The sequence below is a fragment of the Giraffa tippelskirchi genome, chromosome 1 (genome assembly GCF_054371585.1).
Source record: "Giraffa tippelskirchi isolate mGirTip1 chromosome 1, T2T-mGirTip1v1.2.pri, whole genome shotgun sequence".
Lineage (NCBI taxonomy): Eukaryota > Metazoa > Chordata > Mammalia > Artiodactyla > Giraffidae > Giraffa > Giraffa tippelskirchi.
In genome coordinates this window covers 213225328-213244301 of record NC_137275.1, presented here as the reverse complement: position 1 = coordinate 213244301, position 18974 = coordinate 213225328, and the positions used below count along the sequence as shown (strand labels likewise).

Below are 18974 nucleotides of genomic sequence, written 5' to 3'. Positions count from 1 at the left end.
AACCTTTCACCGGTATGTAATTCTGTTTTCCTTTTTTTTTTCTTTTTCCTCTCTCTTCTATTCTACTTCCCCTTCCCTTTGTGTAGGGTCTTCTTGCCTGCTCATTTCAGTTGTTTCATCTTTCTTTTTCTTTGCTCATTGCATGCTTCAGTGAGCTTTTGCTTGTCTGAACTTTGATAACAATTATTACAGAAACCATTTCTTTGTGGTTTCGGACTCATGCAAACTGAGCTTTTGAAGGAAACTTACTGGTTATCTAGTTCATCCTCCCAGGATCATTCTCTAAAACACCATGACAGTATCCATTTGAATGTCTTAATAGACATCTCAAATATAACATGTCAGAACTGAATTCCAGACCCTCCCTTGCTTGTCTGTTCTTCTCATTTCAAGTAAGTGACAGCTTCATTCTGCTTGCTCAGGTGAAAAGCCTCAGGGTCATTCTTGACTACTTTTTTTCTTTTATTAATAGATGCATATCCAGTTTGTCAGAAAATCCTTTTTGCCTCCATGTTCCTAAGTATATTTTGGGATAATAGCAGGGTGAGGATGTTAGATAATTCCTTTCTACCTAAAGCAATAATAAAATGGTATATTATAAACACCATATCAGGACATTGAAAAATGATCAGTTAGGCAATAATTTGAGGAGTGTTTGCTTGTGAAAAACTGCTACTGCATCTGGTTAAAACATGTAGTTTGTGGCTTTTTTACTTGGAATTACTTACCCTCATCTGCCTTGTGTGGGCAGAAAAAACCTACAAATTTTCTTATGGGTTGTAGTGGATTTGGTTTGGGACTGGCAACAGAGGAGCTGTGAATTAACGGGAGAGGTTCTGGAAGCAAGAGAGGCATAGAAGGGCTGAGATTAATAAATCACATTTTAGAATGGTATACGGGAGGCCCTAAGGTATCCTGTGAATACTGAAATCCTAAGGAGATTTGCACATTTGTTGTACCTTTGATTACATTTCTCAGGTTTCACACATCTCAGGCTAAAAAGGATGAAGCTTCCTAGTGTGAAGTGCCTGAGCATAACTTATGCCAAAATTATCAGCTGACTGTTTAGCTATTCAGGTTCAGGGGGAACCCTTAGGCCTTTCAAAAAATAAAAAACACTGAGCAGAGACATTAATGACAGGGAAGACAAACTTTGCAGTTTGATTACAGGTAAGCTGTTTGCTTACTGAAACAAAATGACAGCTCTCAGAGTTACAAAACAGTCTCGAGTTGCTTTGTTATGGATAGTGGCTGTTCAGTGCAGGTCTCTTAAGTTAACGGAAACTAAGATGTCTAATTACTTGACTCTTAAAGCATTGTTCCTAGAATAGTATAAAAGATAAATGTTAAATTGAGTTTAATTTTTATTGATACTCTTTTCTTGTCCATAATACAGGTACATCAAGAGAGTGTACACATGATTGAAGTCACAAGCAATTTGATTAATGAAACTCTAGCAAATCATCCTGAATGGGCAAAGTAAGAATGTAATTTTGACAAAAATAGAGATGGATGGCCTACGTTCTATGTCTGTTTTCATGAAATGATGTTCATTGGTACAGTTACCTTGGAAGAGAGAAGAGTTTGCAAAACTTTGTTGAATTTTGCATAAGAATGACATGTAATGGGATGGAGGGGAGCAGAGGGGAAAGTCCAAATATTGAATTGAGACTCACAGTTTACGACATGTCTTTGGTTTACTAAGATTTCCCCTACGTTATGTTGTGTGCTGAAGAGATTATCCCCATTTTACAGATGAGGAAACAGGATCAGAGATTAAGGGATTCGAGAAAATCCCCCCCATGGCAGAGTCAGCAGCGTTCCCATACTGTATCATTTTTTGTGGCAGAGTTGGCGGACTACAGCTCAGAACCAAATCCAACCACCTGTTCCTATAAAGATTTATTGGAACAGCCTACACCTGTTCATGTCATGTTGTCTGTGGCTATTTGGAGGCTGCAGAAAAAAGCAGACAGAATTGAGTAGTTGTGATACAGATCATATGTCCTGAAAAGCCTAAAATGTTTACGCCTTGGCCCTTTACAGAAAAAAAAAGTCTGCCAACACCTGTAGGATCTCTTTGCCTACTTGTTTAATTTGGCTTCTGCTGGTTTTTATGTCTTCGTGGAGAGTGTTCCTAGGATTATGCTGTTCACCTAATTGAACTTGATGACAAATTGTATGGCCTCCTCTTATTTTTTTTTTAACTACCCCCAAGGTAGTCAGTAATTTAAGTTAGAAAATACTCTGCAAGTTTTAGAATTGTAAATTGTAAATGATTGTTTAAAAAATTAAGTTCCAGGGATGGCTGGTGCAGTACACTATGCCAGTTTTTCCTTTTTCCTTTCTTTATTTTGAATTAGTTGGCTTCCTGAGGCTCAGGTTGTCCAAAGAGCCCTTAATTCTGCAGCCAACAATGTATATCAGTATGGACGAGAATGGATAACCCACAAGGTAAGGGAAGAGCCTATTTTCACAGCCTTTTCTTTGCAGGGTCTTCATTGGTAGTGATTTCTTGCTTTGATAAAACAAAAATGGAGATTCTGTTTATAATTTCTGCTTTTGAAATAGGCTTAAATCTATAAATCAACAGGCAACATAGGATGAAATAAAACCATCTGGACGATCCTATTGATAATTGCTGGTAGCCCGAACAGTCCAAGAGGCTGGGCATTTGCTTCATGTTCAAAATAGATCTGATTCATTGTTTGTACATTAGGACAGAATGATCACTAAGCTTGGCTGATCAAATATGGCTTTGTGGAGAAAAAAGTAGTAACACCTATTAAATTTTATAATTTGCTAATAACTGTGCTTGACAGTTTCCAATTTGTTTCATTTAATCTTTCCAAGAAACCTATAGTAGTCTGAATTATTTTACCCCCTTTATAGATAAGGAAACAGACTTAAGTAAATTTACTTAAGTAAATTCCCAGTGGTCATGTAATAAATTGCAGAGCTTGCTTTCAGACTGAAGACTAATTCTAAATCCTTTGCTCTTTCTACTATGATATGCTATAAGTGTGTGCCCGGAACTGATTTAAGTGCTTTAATGTGGCACTTGAGATAAACTGTGAAGGAATGGAATGATAGATCCTGGATGAATAGAGAGAAGGAAGAGTATATTTTAAGAAGAGGTATTTATGTGATCCAAGATACAGAGATAGGAGTGTACTTGAGAGGTGAGTTTGACTGAAGTTTTGTAAAGGGGACATGAAAGGCAGAGGAAAAGACACAGCTCTTGTAGCTAAGGATCAGACTCCATGATACAGATTTGGGACATCACTTTTTTTCCCTAGTTTTTCCTGTGGAAATGAAGGTAATTTGCAGTTTTAATGTTTGAGGTAATTAGGATTATCTAGGGATTGCCAAAACTTGTTGCACTGAGATGTGTGCCAAAAAACTCCCTGTTTAAAATTTAAATTCAGAATCTAAAAAACAAAAGATATCTTGGAAATTACACTCTGTGTACATGTCTACTCAGTTGCTCAATCGTGTCTGACTCTTTGTGACCCCATGGACTGGCCTGCCAGTCTTCTCTGTCCATGGAATTTTCCAGGTAAGAATACTGGAGTGGGTTACCATTTCTTCCTCCAGAGATCTTTCCCGACCCAGGGATCAAGCCCGCATCTCTTGCATCTCCTGCACTGGCAGATGGATTCTTTACCCCTGCACCACCTCTTGGAAATTACACTATACATACAATAATCTGCTAACCTAAGGATAGAATCGTGGTCAAGTTAAAAGTTAGGAGAAAGATGTGTTACTGATTTTCCTGGGTTCATACCAGATAACCAAATCCACTGTCACGTGGAAGTTTTAAAAAAATATTTATTGAATAAACAAAAGATAAGTAACATTGACCTTGAACAATGTGGTGGTTAGAGGTGCTGACCTTCCCTGTAGTTGAAAAGTCCCTGAATAACTTTACAGTTGGCTCTCATTTACCTGGTTCTACATTCTCAGATTCAACCAACCACAGATCTTGTACCACTGTAGTACATATTTAATGAGAAAAATTCCCGTGTAAGTGGATCTGCACTGTTCAAACCAGTGTTGGTCAGGGGTCCACTGTATGTGGATATACATCTCAGAACTATCATGGAAGGAAGACCGAATATTGCAGAGGACTTCCAGATGTTTAGATATATGTTTGCCTGACTTATTCTGTGGATAACATAGCATTTAATTCTTGAATTATCTGTTCAGGAGAAACTTTTATTCTGGATTTCTTACCTATTTGGGAAAATAATAAAGGGAATCTGGATAGCTGGAAGAATGTGCCTTAGATTTTAAAGTAAATTTTTAATTACTTAGAGGAAAAAATAGGTTTGAAACCTTATACTTAGGAATCTAAAATGGAAGACAGTGGAAGAGACATGATTTTCTACGAAAAGTTATAAAATATTTGTGATCCTGATTTAGGAGGCACAGGGATAATATCTAAAAACAACCAATGAATTGAATGGATAAATAAAATGTGGTATATCTGTATAATGGAATATTACTTGACCATAAAAAGAAAGTACTGATACATTTTACAACATGGATGAACCTTGACAACATTATACTAAGTCAAAGAAGCAGTCATAAAAGACCACATAAGTATGATTCCATTTATATAAAATGTGTGAAAGAGGCTTATCTATAGAAACAGTAGTGATTTTCAAGGGTAGGGGGATTGGAAAGAAAGGGAAGAGTGATTCCTAATGAGTATGGAGTTAACTTCTGGGGGCTTGAGAATGTTCCAAAATTGATTGTGGTAATGGTTGCATAACTGTGAATGCAAAAAAACCTATTGAGTTATACACCTAAATGGGTGAATTGTAAGGTGTGTGAGTTATATCTCAATAAAATTTTATTTTAAAAAAGAGTCATTGAAATTGCCGGAGTAGCTCAGATCTTATCCATCTAAGAGTCATATAATAATTGAATCCTAAGAACTACAGTGTAGAAAGGGCCAAAACTAGGTGGGGGCGGAATGCCACACTCAGGAAAGAAAAACAGGTTTTTATAGCCTATGTTTAGGTGTGAACAGAGAAGGTTACTTTCTATCTGCTTCCAGCCTACTTTGTCAGCTGTGTCTCCTGTGTCCTCTGCTCATTGTTATGGTTCTACTCAGACCCCCTAGTTTGCTCTTTCCTCAGCATTCAGTGATCTCATTTTAGCTTGATTACCTCCTTTAAGACCCTATCTCCAAATACAGTCACATTCTAGGGTCCTGGGGGTTAGGACTTGACATAAGAATTCAGAGGTGGAGGGCACCATTAAGCTGGTACTGTGGCCTAAGGAGAGAGTATAGCTTGAGGAGGACCAGACATAGTTTCCTGTGCACTTAGGCTTTTGAAGGTCAGAGAAGTGGGCCAGTAGAGAAGATGGAGGAGTAGCCCTGTGTTGTACCTTGTGTGTCAGCGAGGCCTGCAGAAGAAAATGTTTCAAGAAAGACTTGGTTGGTTGTATCAGATGCTGCCAAGATTTCAAGCGAGGTTGGAACAGACATTTGCCTTCTGACTTACTCCTATTTTTGTAGATTAGGCTGTTTACCTTAAGTTACACAGCCCTCAGATGGCATTCTAACTGCTCTTAGGGTGGAATTGTGTTTCATATACAAAGAGCATCTCATACCACCAACGGTCTGTGTGCTTCAGTGATTTTTGTTACAGCAGTGATGTGCCCATTAAACTCAGTTCTCTGGCCCAGTCTTCCTTGTGACTTTTGTTAATATAATGTTGCAGGCTGGTAATCGGGGTCTGTAGTATTCTGCTATGATTGATAGCACCACAGATTTGAAAAGAGTATTTTATAACATGCTGCAAAATTTTGCTGCACTCTCTTTTGAGTTAGGCTTTCCAGGTGGTTCAGTGGTAAAGAATCTGCTTGCCAGTGCAGGAGATGCGTGTTCGATCCCTGGTCAAGAAGATCCCTTGGAGAAGGAAATGGTTCCCCATTCCAATATTCTTGCCTGGGAAATCCTATGGACAGAGGAGCCTGGCGGGCTACCATCCATGGGGTTGCAAAAGAGTCAGACATGATTTATTGATTAAACAGCAGCAACTCCTTTTAGTTAATACTTGTGGTATTTTAGTTATTCACCGTTGTGCTGGGAGTGAGACTGCTAAAGGAGATGTCAGTTTGAAATAGTGCTTTATTGCAGTAAAGGCCACTGTGCAAGCAGCCAAAACTGGAGGCTGTCTGTGACCATTTTAGGCCTCTTCTGGTAAAAGGAGATCCCAGAGGCTGACAGAATGGGTCATAGGATTGTGAGAATCTGACAATCGTAATATATAAAAGACACAGTTAAAGTCAGTAGAGGACTTCCTTAGTGGTCCAGTTTAAAAATCCACCTGCCAAGGCAGGGGACACGGGTTCCATCCCTGATCAGGGAAGATCTTGCATGCTGTGGGCAGCTAAGCCCATGTGCCACAGCTACTGTAGCCTGCATGCCTAGCGCCAGTGCTCTGCAACAAGAGAAGCCAGCACATTAAGAAGCCCACACACCACAGCTAGAGAGTAACCCTTGCTTGCCAGAACTTGAGAAAGCCCTCGTTTGCCGCAACAATGAAGACCCAGCACAGCCAAAAACATTATGGATGAATAAATAAATAAAACTTTTTAAAAAAGACTAAATCCTCATGATTGTGAAAAAATAAAATAAGTAGGGAGAATTAGAATAGGGGAAATGGTGGTTTTTAATTATTGTGGATAATTTGCTGTTAGGTGTTCTTTGTTCATAGGTTATATATGCTATAGATGAAAGAATATTAAACAACTTTTGATCCTAACTCTGCTACTTTTAATCCCAACTCTTAGCTGCATGACCTTGGGCCTATCATAGATTCTCTGTTTTCTCATTTTAAAAGAATAAAGGGTTAAGCAAACCTTTTTCTGTCTAACTTTGTTGAGATTGTTGCAAAGGTCACAGAATATAAGTGAGAGCCATTTGTAAACTGTAAAATACTATGCGAAGATAAATGGCTTTTATATTCACTAATTTGTCTTTGGTTTATGAATAAATCAAATGTAAGAGAAAACACTGAGCAGATATATTTGTATCAAATATGTCAAAAAACTGGTTCAGGTATCTATAAGATCAGCATTAAATGGTCAAAAGGTACGGTTAGGTCACACAAAAGGAAATACACATTGAAAACCAACATGGAAAATGGTCACTCTCATCACTAAAGAAAAATGTAAATAATTATTACCGTTTCACACCTATTAAATTATCTAATAATTTAATAATTTATCAGTTCATAAGGTTTGGGAAAAATTGGTTCTTTCATACAATATTGGAAAGTATTAATTGGTATAGTCCTGGTGGCTCAGATGGTAAAGCGTCTTGCTTACAATGTGGGAGACCTGGGTTCGATCCCTGGTTCGGGAAGACCCTCTGGAGAAGGAAATGGCAATCCACTCCAGTACTCTTGCCTGGAAAATCCCATGGATGGAGGAGCCTGGTAGGCTACAGTCCATGGGGTCGCAAAGAGTTGGACACGACTGAGCGACTTCACTTCATAGAAGACAGTTTCGCAGTGTTTCACCGAAGTCATTAAAATGCTTATTTCCTCGATTCCTGTGTGTTTATCTTAATATTAGTAATAAAAAAGTTGCATAAGGATATTTATTGCAGTGTTACTTGTGACATTATAAATTGAGAACCATTTCTATGTCCTGTAATTGAGTAATTATTAAATAATAATAGAAAAACTTAGCTAATATGAAACCATAAAAAATAAAGGTTAGTATTGAAGATTAAAAATGAAATACTTAGGATGCAAAAGAAAATATAGAATTGTAAGCTGTATCTGTGTAAGCAGGCAGAAAGTTGCAGAGGGAATAATGGCAGCAGTTATATATATTAAGTGGGGCGACAAATCATTGTTTTGTTAAAAGCATCTTTAAGATTACCATATGGTTTTAGTAACATGTAAAATATAGGATGAGATACTATAATGAATAGCTTTCTCCAAATTATCTTGTCTTAGTGTTTTTGATTTCCCAAACCCTGAAGCAAGTCTACTTCTTCATAACTCTGAGACATGACATCTCTGGCTCAGACAGTAAGGAATCCGCCTGCAATGCAGGAGACCCGAGTTCGATCCCTGGGTTGGGAAGACTCCTAGAGAAGGGAATGGCTACCCACTCCCACGTTCTTGCCTGGAGAATCCTATGGACAGAGGAGCCTGGCGGGCTGCAGTCTGTGGGGTTACAGAGTCAGACATGACCAAGCAAATAACACACACTGAGACCTAACATCTCTCAGCATATTCAAAGGAAGATTTGTGTTTATAGCTAAGGTTCTAAAATTTTACTTAAAGTGGTGTGTTAATTCTAATACTAGTGGTAAATGTAACGTGACACTTCCATATGATGGATGAGCACCAGGGTCACTTGGAAAAGATTTTTCTCTGGGCAGATAAGATCAGAAAAGTCAGTAAGCATGGCTTCGTTCTCTTAAGACCTAAAGAAGTTTTCTTAGAGACTTAAGAATAAAGGAAAGAATAAAGAAGCAAAAAGACAGGAGAGAGGATATTTACTGGAAATACTGAGTAGAGTTTGAGGAAAGAACAATGTGGTTGGAGGCAATTAAACAGTCTGGGACATTTTAGTTTGATTTGGAACAAATGTAAAGACCAGCATGTATTAATTTTACTGGATTGTTGCCTGAAACACTAACTCAGATTAATCTGCATTCCTTCCAGCTTCATAAAATTCTCGGAGATAAGGTGAATAATACAGCTGTAATTGAAAAACAAGTACTAGAACTTTGGGATAGGCTGTATCATTCTTGGTTTGTAAAGGTAAGTTATTTTAGCTAAGGATTTCAGCTGTAAACTAACAGTGTCCTTTTATGGACTCATTGACTAGGTCAGATTGTGTTAACACTGGGATTTCATTTATGGACATTTTTAAGCTGCAAGGTCTTAAACCTCAGGTCATTAAAAATCAGCTTGAACTGATGATTAACCTCCATGGCAGAACCCACCAGTTTCTCTGTGATCGGTGTTCTATCTGCTTTTCATTATCCTCAACAGTGTCTCATCCTCTTAACCAGATCTGTACAGTAGAAGTGTGATGCAAGCCGAATATGTAATGTTAACTTTCTAGTGACTGCATTAAAACAACAACAACAACAAAAAAACTAAGATGGATGCTACATACATTCATATGTAGCATATACATATAAAATCTTTTCCATTCTAAGTGTTAGAGGTCTGGTTTATCTTTTACACTAAGAGCATATTTAGGTACTCGGTAGCCACAAGTGGGTAGGGGCTACTATTTGGGACAGTACAGCTCTGTACATTAAGAACTTTATCTTTGAGGAAGTGAAAATAGATCTGAAAGTTTAGAGATAATTATTTTATTTTAAATAAACCTTTAGTGCTACTTGTACTGATGTGTATCATTTTTTACTAAATATAAACATGACTATTTGAAAGCAGGTTGGTCGTGCAGGACACTCTGTACACTGGGTTGGCAGGGCCCGTGGGCCATCAAGGACTGTGCTGTGGAAGATGCCCGTGCAGGGGCAGAGAGATCGAGTGGGGCAGAGTTAACTTGAGTAACGGGGAGGAGGGCGCTATTGAAACTTTGCACATGTTCCCTAGTGGCCTGTTTGGCATTGTGTACCCTTGCCAGTTCAGTTCAGTCGCTCAGTCGTGTCCAACTCTTTGGGACCCCATGGACCGCAGCACGCCAGGCCTCCCTGTCTATCACCAACTCGCGGAGCTTGCTCAAACTCATGTCCATCGAGTCAGTGATGCCACCCAACCATCTCATCCTCTGTCGTCCGCTTCTTCTCCCGCCTTCAATCTTTCCCAGCATCAGGGTCTTTCCCAGTGAGTTAGCTCTTTGCATCAGGTGGCCAAAGTATTGAAGTTTCAGCTTCAGCATCAGTCCTTCCAATGAATACCCAGGACTGATCTCCTTTAGGATGGACTGGTTGGATCTCCTTGCAGTCCAAGGGACTCTCAAGAGTCTTCTCCAACACCACAGTTCAAAAGCATCAATTCTTCAGTGCTCAGCTTTCTTTATAGTCCAACTCTCACATCCATACATGACCACTGGAAAAACCATAGCTTTGACTAGATGGACTTTTGTTGGCTCTTACCTAGGAGAAGTTGAAGGAATGATAATGGGTTTTGTGGGTTTTTCAAAAATTGGGAGTTAAAACTAACTGGGAGTACCTCCTGGTGGTCCAGTGGTTAAGACTGAGCTCCCAGTGCAGGGGGCCTGGGTTTGATCCCTTGTCAGAGAGCTAGATCCCACATGCCACAACTAAGAGTTTGCCTGGTGCAACTTAAGACCCCACAAGCTACAACTAAGATCCAGTGGAGCCAAATAAATAGATATTAAAACCAAACAAAACCTAACTGGGTTAGGGTTAGGGTTAGGGTACAATAGCCAGGACATGGAAGCAACCTAGATGTCCATCAGCAGACGAATGGATAAGGAAGCTGTGGTACATATACACAATGGAATATTACTCAGCTATTAAAAAAAATACATTTGAATCGGTTCTACTGAGATGGATGAAACTGGAGCCCATTATACAGAGTGAAGTAAGCCAGAAAGAAAAACAACAATACAGTATACTAATGCATATATATGGAATTTGAAAGATGGTAACGATAACCCTATATGCGAGACAGAATAAGAGACACAGACGCATGGAACAATTTTATGGACTCTGAGGGAGAAGGTGAGGGTGGGACGTTCTGGGAGAATGGCATTGAGACATGTGTATTGTCATATGTGAAACAGAGCACCATTCCATGTTCGATGCATGTGACAAGGGCTCAGGGCCGGGGCAATGGGATGATCCAGAAGGATGGGATGGGGAGGGAGGTGGGTGGGGGGTCCAGGAAGGGGAACACATGTAAACCCATGGCTGATTCATGTCAATGTATGGCAAAAACTATTACAATATTGTAAAGTAATTAGCCCCCAACTAAAATAAATAAATTTATTAAAAAAAAAAAAAAAAAAAAAAACCTAACTGGGGAATCTCTGGGTAGATGCCTGCTGAAGAGCCAATTACAACGGTTGTATCTGTTTCTTCTGCTAATTCTGGGGCTTCTGCTTACACACAAACAGCTTTTACTGTCCCTCATCCACTTTGAGCTTCCTGAATGGTCCAGGGAGGTCAGGTCAGTGTTTTAAAAGCAAAGGTTTGTAAGTGGGTAAATGCATTGCTCTTTTACTAGGACCTAATGTTTTCATTGCTAATGAAGATTGGCATCCCTGGGCTTTTTGGAAAAGTGCGAAAATGGAAAAACATGCAAAATGTTAAGAATCTACTTCTATTTCTAAATTTTAACCTTACTAGTCACTTTGTTTATTCATCACCCTTTCACATATGTTATTCTTGCATATATGCCAATGTAATTCCTTTCCAGATAGACAAGTTAGATTTCTCCTTTGCACCCTTTTTTCTCTTTCATATTCTGTTTTTCCCTCTTTTATTGAGATATGATTAATACATACCATTATATTTAATATTGCTTTTATCTGTACTTTTTCATATTTTATTTCTCTCTGCTCTCTTTAGCTTGTTTGGAAGAGTAATAAGGTAGATGAGGAAAGGAGGGAAAAAGCAAAAATGGGAGACTAAAAGGTTAGAGGGGAGAAAGAGGGGGAAAAGTAAGATGAAAGTATATGCTGTATTCATATTCAGTTGAATATACTGGCGAGTAAAATGTACTCATGAACATGCTTAGGAGGGATGCCTTTAAGGTAGGCTGAGACACAGTAGCTAGAATATAAACAGAAAAATATATTTCAGGTCTTTTTGATGGACTTCTTTGTTAATTTCTGATATAATACAAAGTTTTTCACCTCTGTGTATTTACTAAACTGCTCAAGTGGACCTGAAACAAAGTAGGCTATTTATATGTCTTCTTGTCTTTAGGTTAAGATGGGGATTTCATGTCTGAACTGTTTTATTCCATAGAACGTATCGCACTCTGGAAGGCACAGAGGACACAAGCTTCACATAAGTCGTCAGAACAGCTGGCTGGGGGACATTCTTGACTGGCAGGATATCGCTTCCTTTGTCCATGAGAACATTGAGACATTCCTTTCGGTAAGAAATCGTATTTTTTAGTTAAATTGGACTTAGGAAAAAACGGACTCTAATTCCCAGTTTTTTTTTCACACACGTAAATGTCTTTCATTACCCTGTTTTTAATGCCATGAGATTTTGCAGTTTTGAAAATTCTAAATGCACCAGAAAGATGTCCAAAAGCCATAGGCCTCCCCTATGTAGCTCCCCTGATACTTCCTCTACGGTTGAAGAGTAACCAAGAGATGCTGACTCAAGAAGCATGCACGATGCTAGGCTCCTGGGCTCTGAGAATGGTGTCCTCATCCCCTAGACTGATCAGAATGCCCCCAGTTGAACCACTAGCAAGGGAGCTGCCTTTGGTTGGTGAAGTCCTTTGGCAGATAGAAATACTGTTCCAGTTACAATAGAGAGACTGGATGTTTAAAGGCTTACATTTCTGTCATCCCTCCTGTCCTTCCTTCATGCGCCATCCACTTCTGCCTTGTTTTCCAAAAGATTGGAGGCAGCAAGGAACAGTTTGCAGTGTTGCTGAGTTTCACTCCATAGCGTACTTTATGAAGTCTCTCGGCCTGTGGCTTTTCACAGAGATGAGAAATCCTCTCTTGTGAGTAAATTTGTAACTCTTATCATGTTAATAAAAATGGAGGTTTGGGACTTCCCTGGTGGTCCAGTGGTTGGGAAAAGTTCTTCTAGCGCAGAGGGTGCAGCTTCGATTCCTAGTTGAGGAGCTAGGACCCCACATGCCTCTGTGCCCAAAAAACAAAACAAAATGGAAGCAGTGTTGTGGCAAATTCAATAAAGAGTTTAAAAAAAAAAAAGGTCCACATCAAAAAAAAATCTTTAAAAAAATAAAATTTTTTAAAAAGTGGAGGTTTGCTATTCTAGATGTTTTTAAATTTTAATTTTAATCAGAACAAGAGATGACCATAGCTGAAAAGTCGAAGATACTTTAAGGTGTTAAATAATGAATAGCAGTGCCCCTACTCTGGGCTTCCCCGCTTCAGTCTCATTCTCCAGAGCTCTCCATTCTTTTAACTTTCTCTGTGTATTTACCTCTAAATTTCTAAAATAATGTCTATGCTGCTCTTTCTTGGTTTCACAGTGTTATCTTCGGCTTCTGACATGGAAGATGAAGATACAAGTCTCTCAGTGCCCCCTTACTGCTCCCCTGGGGTTTTCTTACGACTCTGTTGGGCCCTTCGCCCATTCCTGCACTCACATTTTCCCGTCCTCCTAGTTGCCTAATATAGCTGTGATAGTTTGAAGTTAAATCTAGAAATTCATGTCCTTCAGTTCTAAGAATGTTGCTTTTGATAATCCCTTCCCTCTGTTTTCTCTAATCCAGTGGCTCTCAAACTTTTTGGTCTGAGAGCTCCAAAAAGCTTTTGCTGATGTGCATTCTATTGGTATTTATTGTATTAGCAGTTAAAACCGAGAACTTTAAAAATATTTAACAGCTCACTAAAATATAATGTTACTTGTTGACGTAAAGAACATGCTTTTTGTGTTTGAAAAATAACCATTTTCCAAAACAAAATAATGATTTAGTGATAAGAGTGGCTTTCATTACATTTTTGCAAACCTATTTAATGTCTGGATTCTCATACTTGTCACTGTACTCAAGTCTGTTGGAATATGTTGTTTTGGTTGAAGTATGTGAGGAAAATACAGCCTCACACAGATATGTAGTTGGAAAAGAGACGGAAGTCTTTTAATAACCTTTTCAGATCATTGTGACAATTCTTTGATTCTACTCTGACACTCAACAGATGGTATTTCTTTAAGATTAGTTGCAGTGTGGAATTTGAAACCGTATCAGTGAACTCTTTCTACTCTCTTATATTAGGGTCCATGATCTATCTTGGCTAGGAATGGATCTTTCACCCTTATATGATTTTGTAATGTGCACTGGTCATTTGGAATCAATGTTCACTAATTTCTAAATATTGACATATATATTCTAAATATTGACATTTTATTATACAGTATTAAAAAAATCACATTCTTTAACATTACCACCAAATTTTAAGAAACTGTCAAAGTCAGTTTTTTAGTTTTTTAGTTTTATAATACCCAACATCTATTTCTTATTTTCTGAACCTTTCTTTTTAATCCCTTTGAGTACATAGAAAAGTTACTGGATTGTGGCTGGCAACTACCAGTCTACAGTTAATGTATTCCATTAATTTCTTAAGAATTACCACAGTGTATTTCCTACCAGTATGACCCAGAAACGTTTTTTTTTTTTAATTTTTAATAAAAATTCCAAAAGACTGAATTCCCCAGAAGAATGCTTGTCAAAATCACAAGTAAGGGCATTGTTGGTTTGTTTCTTAGAATCAGTGGCATTATTCATTCATTCTTTATCCCACAAGGTCAAACAGTCAGTCATGCATATTTTTGTAGGCATCGTGAAGCATTTGCAAGATTTTATATAAGGAGTTATTGTAAATGAAACTAGCCTTCCAAACTCCTCTCATGAAGGCTGAGCTGAGGTTTGCAAGAAATACCGAGGACAACAAAATATGCCTTTTATAAGTCGTACATTTGAGACAGGAAAGGAATGGATAGGCCTTTCATAGAACAGATGGTATAACTTGGACATATGACAGAAAACAGAATTTCTCTTTTGGAAAGGGCACCAAAATAAAACCAGATATTAGGAGTTCTGGTGCCCAGCTCTGGTTCCACTTATTAGCTTCAGGCCCTTGGGCAAGTTTTTTAAAATCCCTGAGCTTCGGTTTGTATATCTGTAAAACAAAGATGATATCCTCTCCACTGCTTCCCTTGCTACCTTGCTGTGACGTTTAGGGAAGCATTTTGAAAGCTATAATGGAAGGTGTTTTTCTGATCATCTTGCTTCCATGTTTTTCATTAAGAGGAAGGTTAGTCCTCTTCAATCTGATTTACGTATTGACCATCCAGTGATGTCCATGTGTTCAGTCATCTCTTGTGTTGTTGGAAAGAGGGTGTTTGCTATGACCAGTGTGTTCCCTTGGCAGTACTCTGAGCCTTTGTCCTGCTTCATTTTGTACTCCAAGGCCAAACTTGCCTGTTACTCCAGGTATCTCTTGACTTCCTACTTTTGCATTCCAGTCCTCTGTGATGAAAAGGACATCTTTTTTTTTCATGTTAGTTCTAGGAGGTCTTATAGGTCTTGATTGAACTGTTCAACTTCAGCTTCTTCAGCATTAGTGGTTGGGTCATAGACTTGGATTACTGTGATATTGAATGGTTTGCCTTGGAAATGAACAGAGATCATTCTTTCATTTTTGAGACTACACTCAAGTACTGCATTTTGGACTCTTTTGTTGACTATAAGGGCTACTGCATTTCTTCTAAGGGATTCTTGCCCACAGTAGTAGATATAGTAGTCCTCTTGGGGATAATAATAGAACGGACGTTATCAAGTAGGACTTTAAATTCATGAAGAGATAGGAAATGAAAACATGTAGGTGTGCTATAAATATTATACATCTCCTTTCAGTAATATTTAACATGTGTTAATATCTGGTTCTAGTGAATTTGCTGGTGGATCAAATGAACTCAGTAAGTCTTAATATAGGGTCATATCTATCTGAGGAAAGATTTTCAGTTCCAGAGCTCTGACCCCATCTGTTCATTTTGTTTTTGTGACTTCAGTTCATTTCTGTTATTGTGACTTTAGTGAAGTTATTGAAGTGATGTTTTTATATTTTTTGATTGTTCTAAGTTGGAGATGGCAAGATGGTAGGGGAGGTAACTAATAAGACAAATATTAGAATTTCATGGCCTGCACTTGTGGTCCTACAAGCTACATTTAATCACAGGTTACGTTCTGGCATATTCTCCTGTAGGTATTTTTTTCTCTGTGTGCCATTTTCACATAGTTATAATCATCCTGTGTATAAACTTTTTGTGTCTGGTTTTTTAGGAATAGTATTATATCATAAAATATATTTCTGTGTTATAGCAGGGATGTTTTAGTGGCTGCCTAATGTTTGTAGTAGGTTCACCATAATTTACTTAACCATTTTCCTTACTAAGCATCATTCAAATGTTTGCAGATCTTAGAGTCTCTGTGGATCGTCATGAGCCGGAACGTGAGTCTGCTCTTCACCACCGTCACCACGCTCCTGACCATCCTCTTCTACAGCGGGACTGCTCTCCTCAACTTTGTCCTGTCGCTGGTATGTACACACGGACAAGTACGTGTCACATGCCTTCCACAGGAAAGCATCTTCTTGGTTCCACTTGTGTTTCCTTCTTGTAGTTTCCAAATGTGGTATTTTAGGAGATACTGTCCTTTGTTTTGCAGATAATTTTCCTGACCACACTATTTTATCTGTTAAGTTCCAGTGATGAGTACTACAAGCCAGTGAAGTGGGTGATAAGCCTGACACCACTCTCTCAGCCAGGTCCTTCTTCTAATATTATTGGCCAGTCTGTGGAAGAAGCTATCAGGTAGGGATACGATTTATGCTGTTCTTACTTCCTTCAGAAACTGCTCTCCACAAGAGGCCTGTTTTTCTGTCTTGAGCCTTCCTAGCAGCATTCTGTGCTAAACAACTGAGGGACACTGGTGTTTTCAAATTTTTAAAATCTCCTTTGTGAGGAAAATGTAAAACATTTTCAGTGTCCTGCTCTCAAGTCTGTGGTGCGCAAAGATCTAGTGGCCTGTCCCCATCAGCTTTCCATCCACAGGCTCTTATTCCAGCTCCTAATCTTCACATGATTTATCCAGGCGAAGCCCTTCCTGCACCACACGTACACCTCACCTTCTCTCAGAAGCCTCCTCACGCTCTCAGGAATTCTGACTTTGCTCATGGAGGAGAGTAGACGGCCTTCCTGTTTCTTCCTGCTGCCCTCTGCAGCCAGGCTGTGCCCTCTGCAGGGGTTACTTTGGATGCTAGAAATGAGAAGTTTGGAGTTATCTCCAAGTCATAGGTTCTGTATGTATCATAGGTTCTGGCCAGAAGCTTCCATCATGTCATCTGATATCCATGTATCACAGGCTTGACTTTTGAATGAGCTGATTCTTCAACTTTTTTTTTTTTTTTTTTTTCACCTCCACACTGTGTTTTAATAAATAGAGCAGATTCATGGAGTAGACCTTAAATCACATTTACAGACACTTCTTAGTCCAAACAGGTAGGCGAGAAGCTGCTGCTGCTGGAAGGGATGAGGCCCACATGCACTGGAGGACTGAGTCTACCACCCTACCGCCTGTAGGCTGGATGGTGGAGCCCAGGACAGCAGGAGGTGTGGGACACGCATGCACCCACACCTGGCCCTGCAACTGCGAGCTACAGAACGGTGGGAAGTTGTGCTACTTTGAGACAAGCTAGAGGAAGGTTCCCTATCGTACTAACTGAGACTCCCATCATTACCCATTAGTTGGAGAACATTAGCTACAGAAGAGCATCCACTGACAAATAAGGGCAGAGAACAGCAAAGAGGAAGCGAAACAGGCCATCTTGTTTCTTCCAATGTCAGGAGCGTCCACATCACTCACTTCCTGCTGGCTTAGTCCAAAAACTTCCTGTTGGTATTTGCACCAAACAAGGCTCCCCGCACTTCGGGCATCATCTGCTGGGCTATGAGGTCCAGCCGACTTTCAAGTGTGTTGGACACCTTGGTCTTGCGGTCCCCATTATAGATCTCAACACCGCCAGCTATTTCCTCAGGCAGGTAGGCCTCCTGATCAATCTGGACATCAACATCTCTTTTGGTCGCGACTTTGTACACAGGGATTGCTTTTTGCACTGCAGCCTTCACCAGAGGGAAATCCTGTTTCCTGCAGCGAACAATCATCCGGGGCTCCAGCAACTGGTACAAACCCTGGAGGACTAGTCCATCCAGCAGCACTTGGTACCTGGTTGTATCTTTTACCACTTTGCTGAGTCTCTGTTTTGCTTCATTTAGTAGGTCTGTGATAAGGTCATCTCTCGCTCTGAGGACTTTGAGCCTTGCTTGATTCATCAAATTGGACATCTGAATTTTCTTCTGCTGCTCAATCTGCTTTTCTTTCTTCTCATAATATTCCATAATCTTCAGTCTTTGGGTTTGCACAAGATGACCTTTCTCAATGTTGAACTCTTCTTCTGCCTTTGCATCAATTTCTTCTGCTTTCTCATTGGCTTCTTGTTCAATAAAAGCCATCATGTGCTTAATCTGCTTCTGCACATCGGCATCGCTAAGGGCCATGGCTGCAAGCGACGTGCGGCGGCTGACGATCGGCCGGAGCTCAGGCCTGACGCAGGAGACGAGCAAACGGCAGACGAAAGCCTGATTCTTCAACTTTTATTCTTCATATCCTCTTTTAAAGTCACTGACTCCCTTTTCCTTTTCATCATGTCAGGTAGGGAGAGGCCTTTTGCAGCCTTGTTTCAGCTCCTTCCCCAACCTTTGTCCCTCACTGTTCTTAACTCATTAATAAGACTCTACTTCACTTTGACTTCTGTTGAATAGCTACTCAAATTAAGTCCTCATGTTATACATGAGAGCTGCTTTTTTTAATAAGTTGTTAGGCATCTAAAGCTTCTCTGAATAGTGAATCTTTGGCTGGCATTTCGGTTTCCACATACTTTTAAGAAAATGTTAATTGCTCAAAAACTAGTCTTCCACAGAAATCTTGAATTGACCTGATAATTTTGTCTGACTGATTTTGGCTATTTTTCTTTTCACTGTGTTCATGTAACAGCTGATGAGGATACCACTTTAATCTTTGGAAAATCCTTGGTTACACTCAAATAGCATGCATGCACCTAAACTGTATTTTTCTCTGGAAACTGCTAGGTTTTTTCCGCCTTTTTCCTCCTAAGACTTTATTGAAGATAGTTGTTGTTTTAGTCACTAAGTTGTGTCCGACTCTTTTGCCACCCCATGATCTGTAGCCCGCCAGGCTCCAATGTCCATGAGATTT

The 18974-nt window shown here is 39.3% G+C and overlaps 2 protein-coding genes and 1 long non-coding RNA gene across 9 annotated transcripts in view; 1 reads left to right on the top strand and 2 right to left on the bottom strand.

Moving 5' to 3' along the window:
• Window positions 1-18974, top strand: part of TMEM245 (transmembrane protein 245) — a 91740-nt gene that overhangs the window by 34465 nt on the left and 38301 nt on the right. For all 6 annotated transcript variants that reach the window (XR_014064271.1, XR_014064275.1, XR_014064276.1 and 3 more), the window contains 6 exons: window positions 1397-1479; window positions 2364-2454; window positions 8703-8801; window positions 11957-12088; window positions 16117-16239; window positions 16368-16513. Coding sequence is in view for 3 of the 6 variants with exons in the window: in XM_081525964.1 (XP_081382090.1) it covers window positions 1397-1479; window positions 2364-2454; window positions 8703-8801; window positions 11957-12088; window positions 16117-16239; window positions 16368-16513 (674 nt within the window). In the remaining 3 variants the exon portion in view is untranslated. The remainder of the gene's footprint in view (window positions 1-1396; window positions 1480-2363; window positions 2455-8702; window positions 8802-11956; window positions 12089-16116; window positions 16240-16367; window positions 16514-18974) is intronic.
• Window positions 7097-12925, bottom strand: LOC145520204 (uncharacterized). The gene is made up of 2 exons (XR_014064313.1): window positions 10999-12925; window positions 7097-10372 (listed from the first exon to the last, which is right to left on the bottom strand). It is a non-coding gene; the product is annotated as an uncharacterized LOC145520204 (long non-coding RNA).
• Window positions 16889-18338, bottom strand: LOC145520188 (V-type proton ATPase subunit E 1-like). Of its 2 annotated transcripts, XM_081526079.1 has the most exons (2): window positions 17982-18338; window positions 17101-17891 (listed from the first exon to the last, which is right to left on the bottom strand). In XM_081526079.1, exons 1-2 carry the CDS (start codon window positions 18254-18256, stop codon window positions 17576-17578), a joined length of 591 nt encoding a protein of 196 aa, XP_081382205.1. In that variant the 5' UTR covers window positions 18257-18338; the 3' UTR covers window positions 17101-17575. The 2 variants fall into 2 exon arrangements, with proteins under 2 accessions (XP_081382200.1, XP_081382205.1); XM_081526074.1 differs by having other exon boundaries at window positions 16889-18338.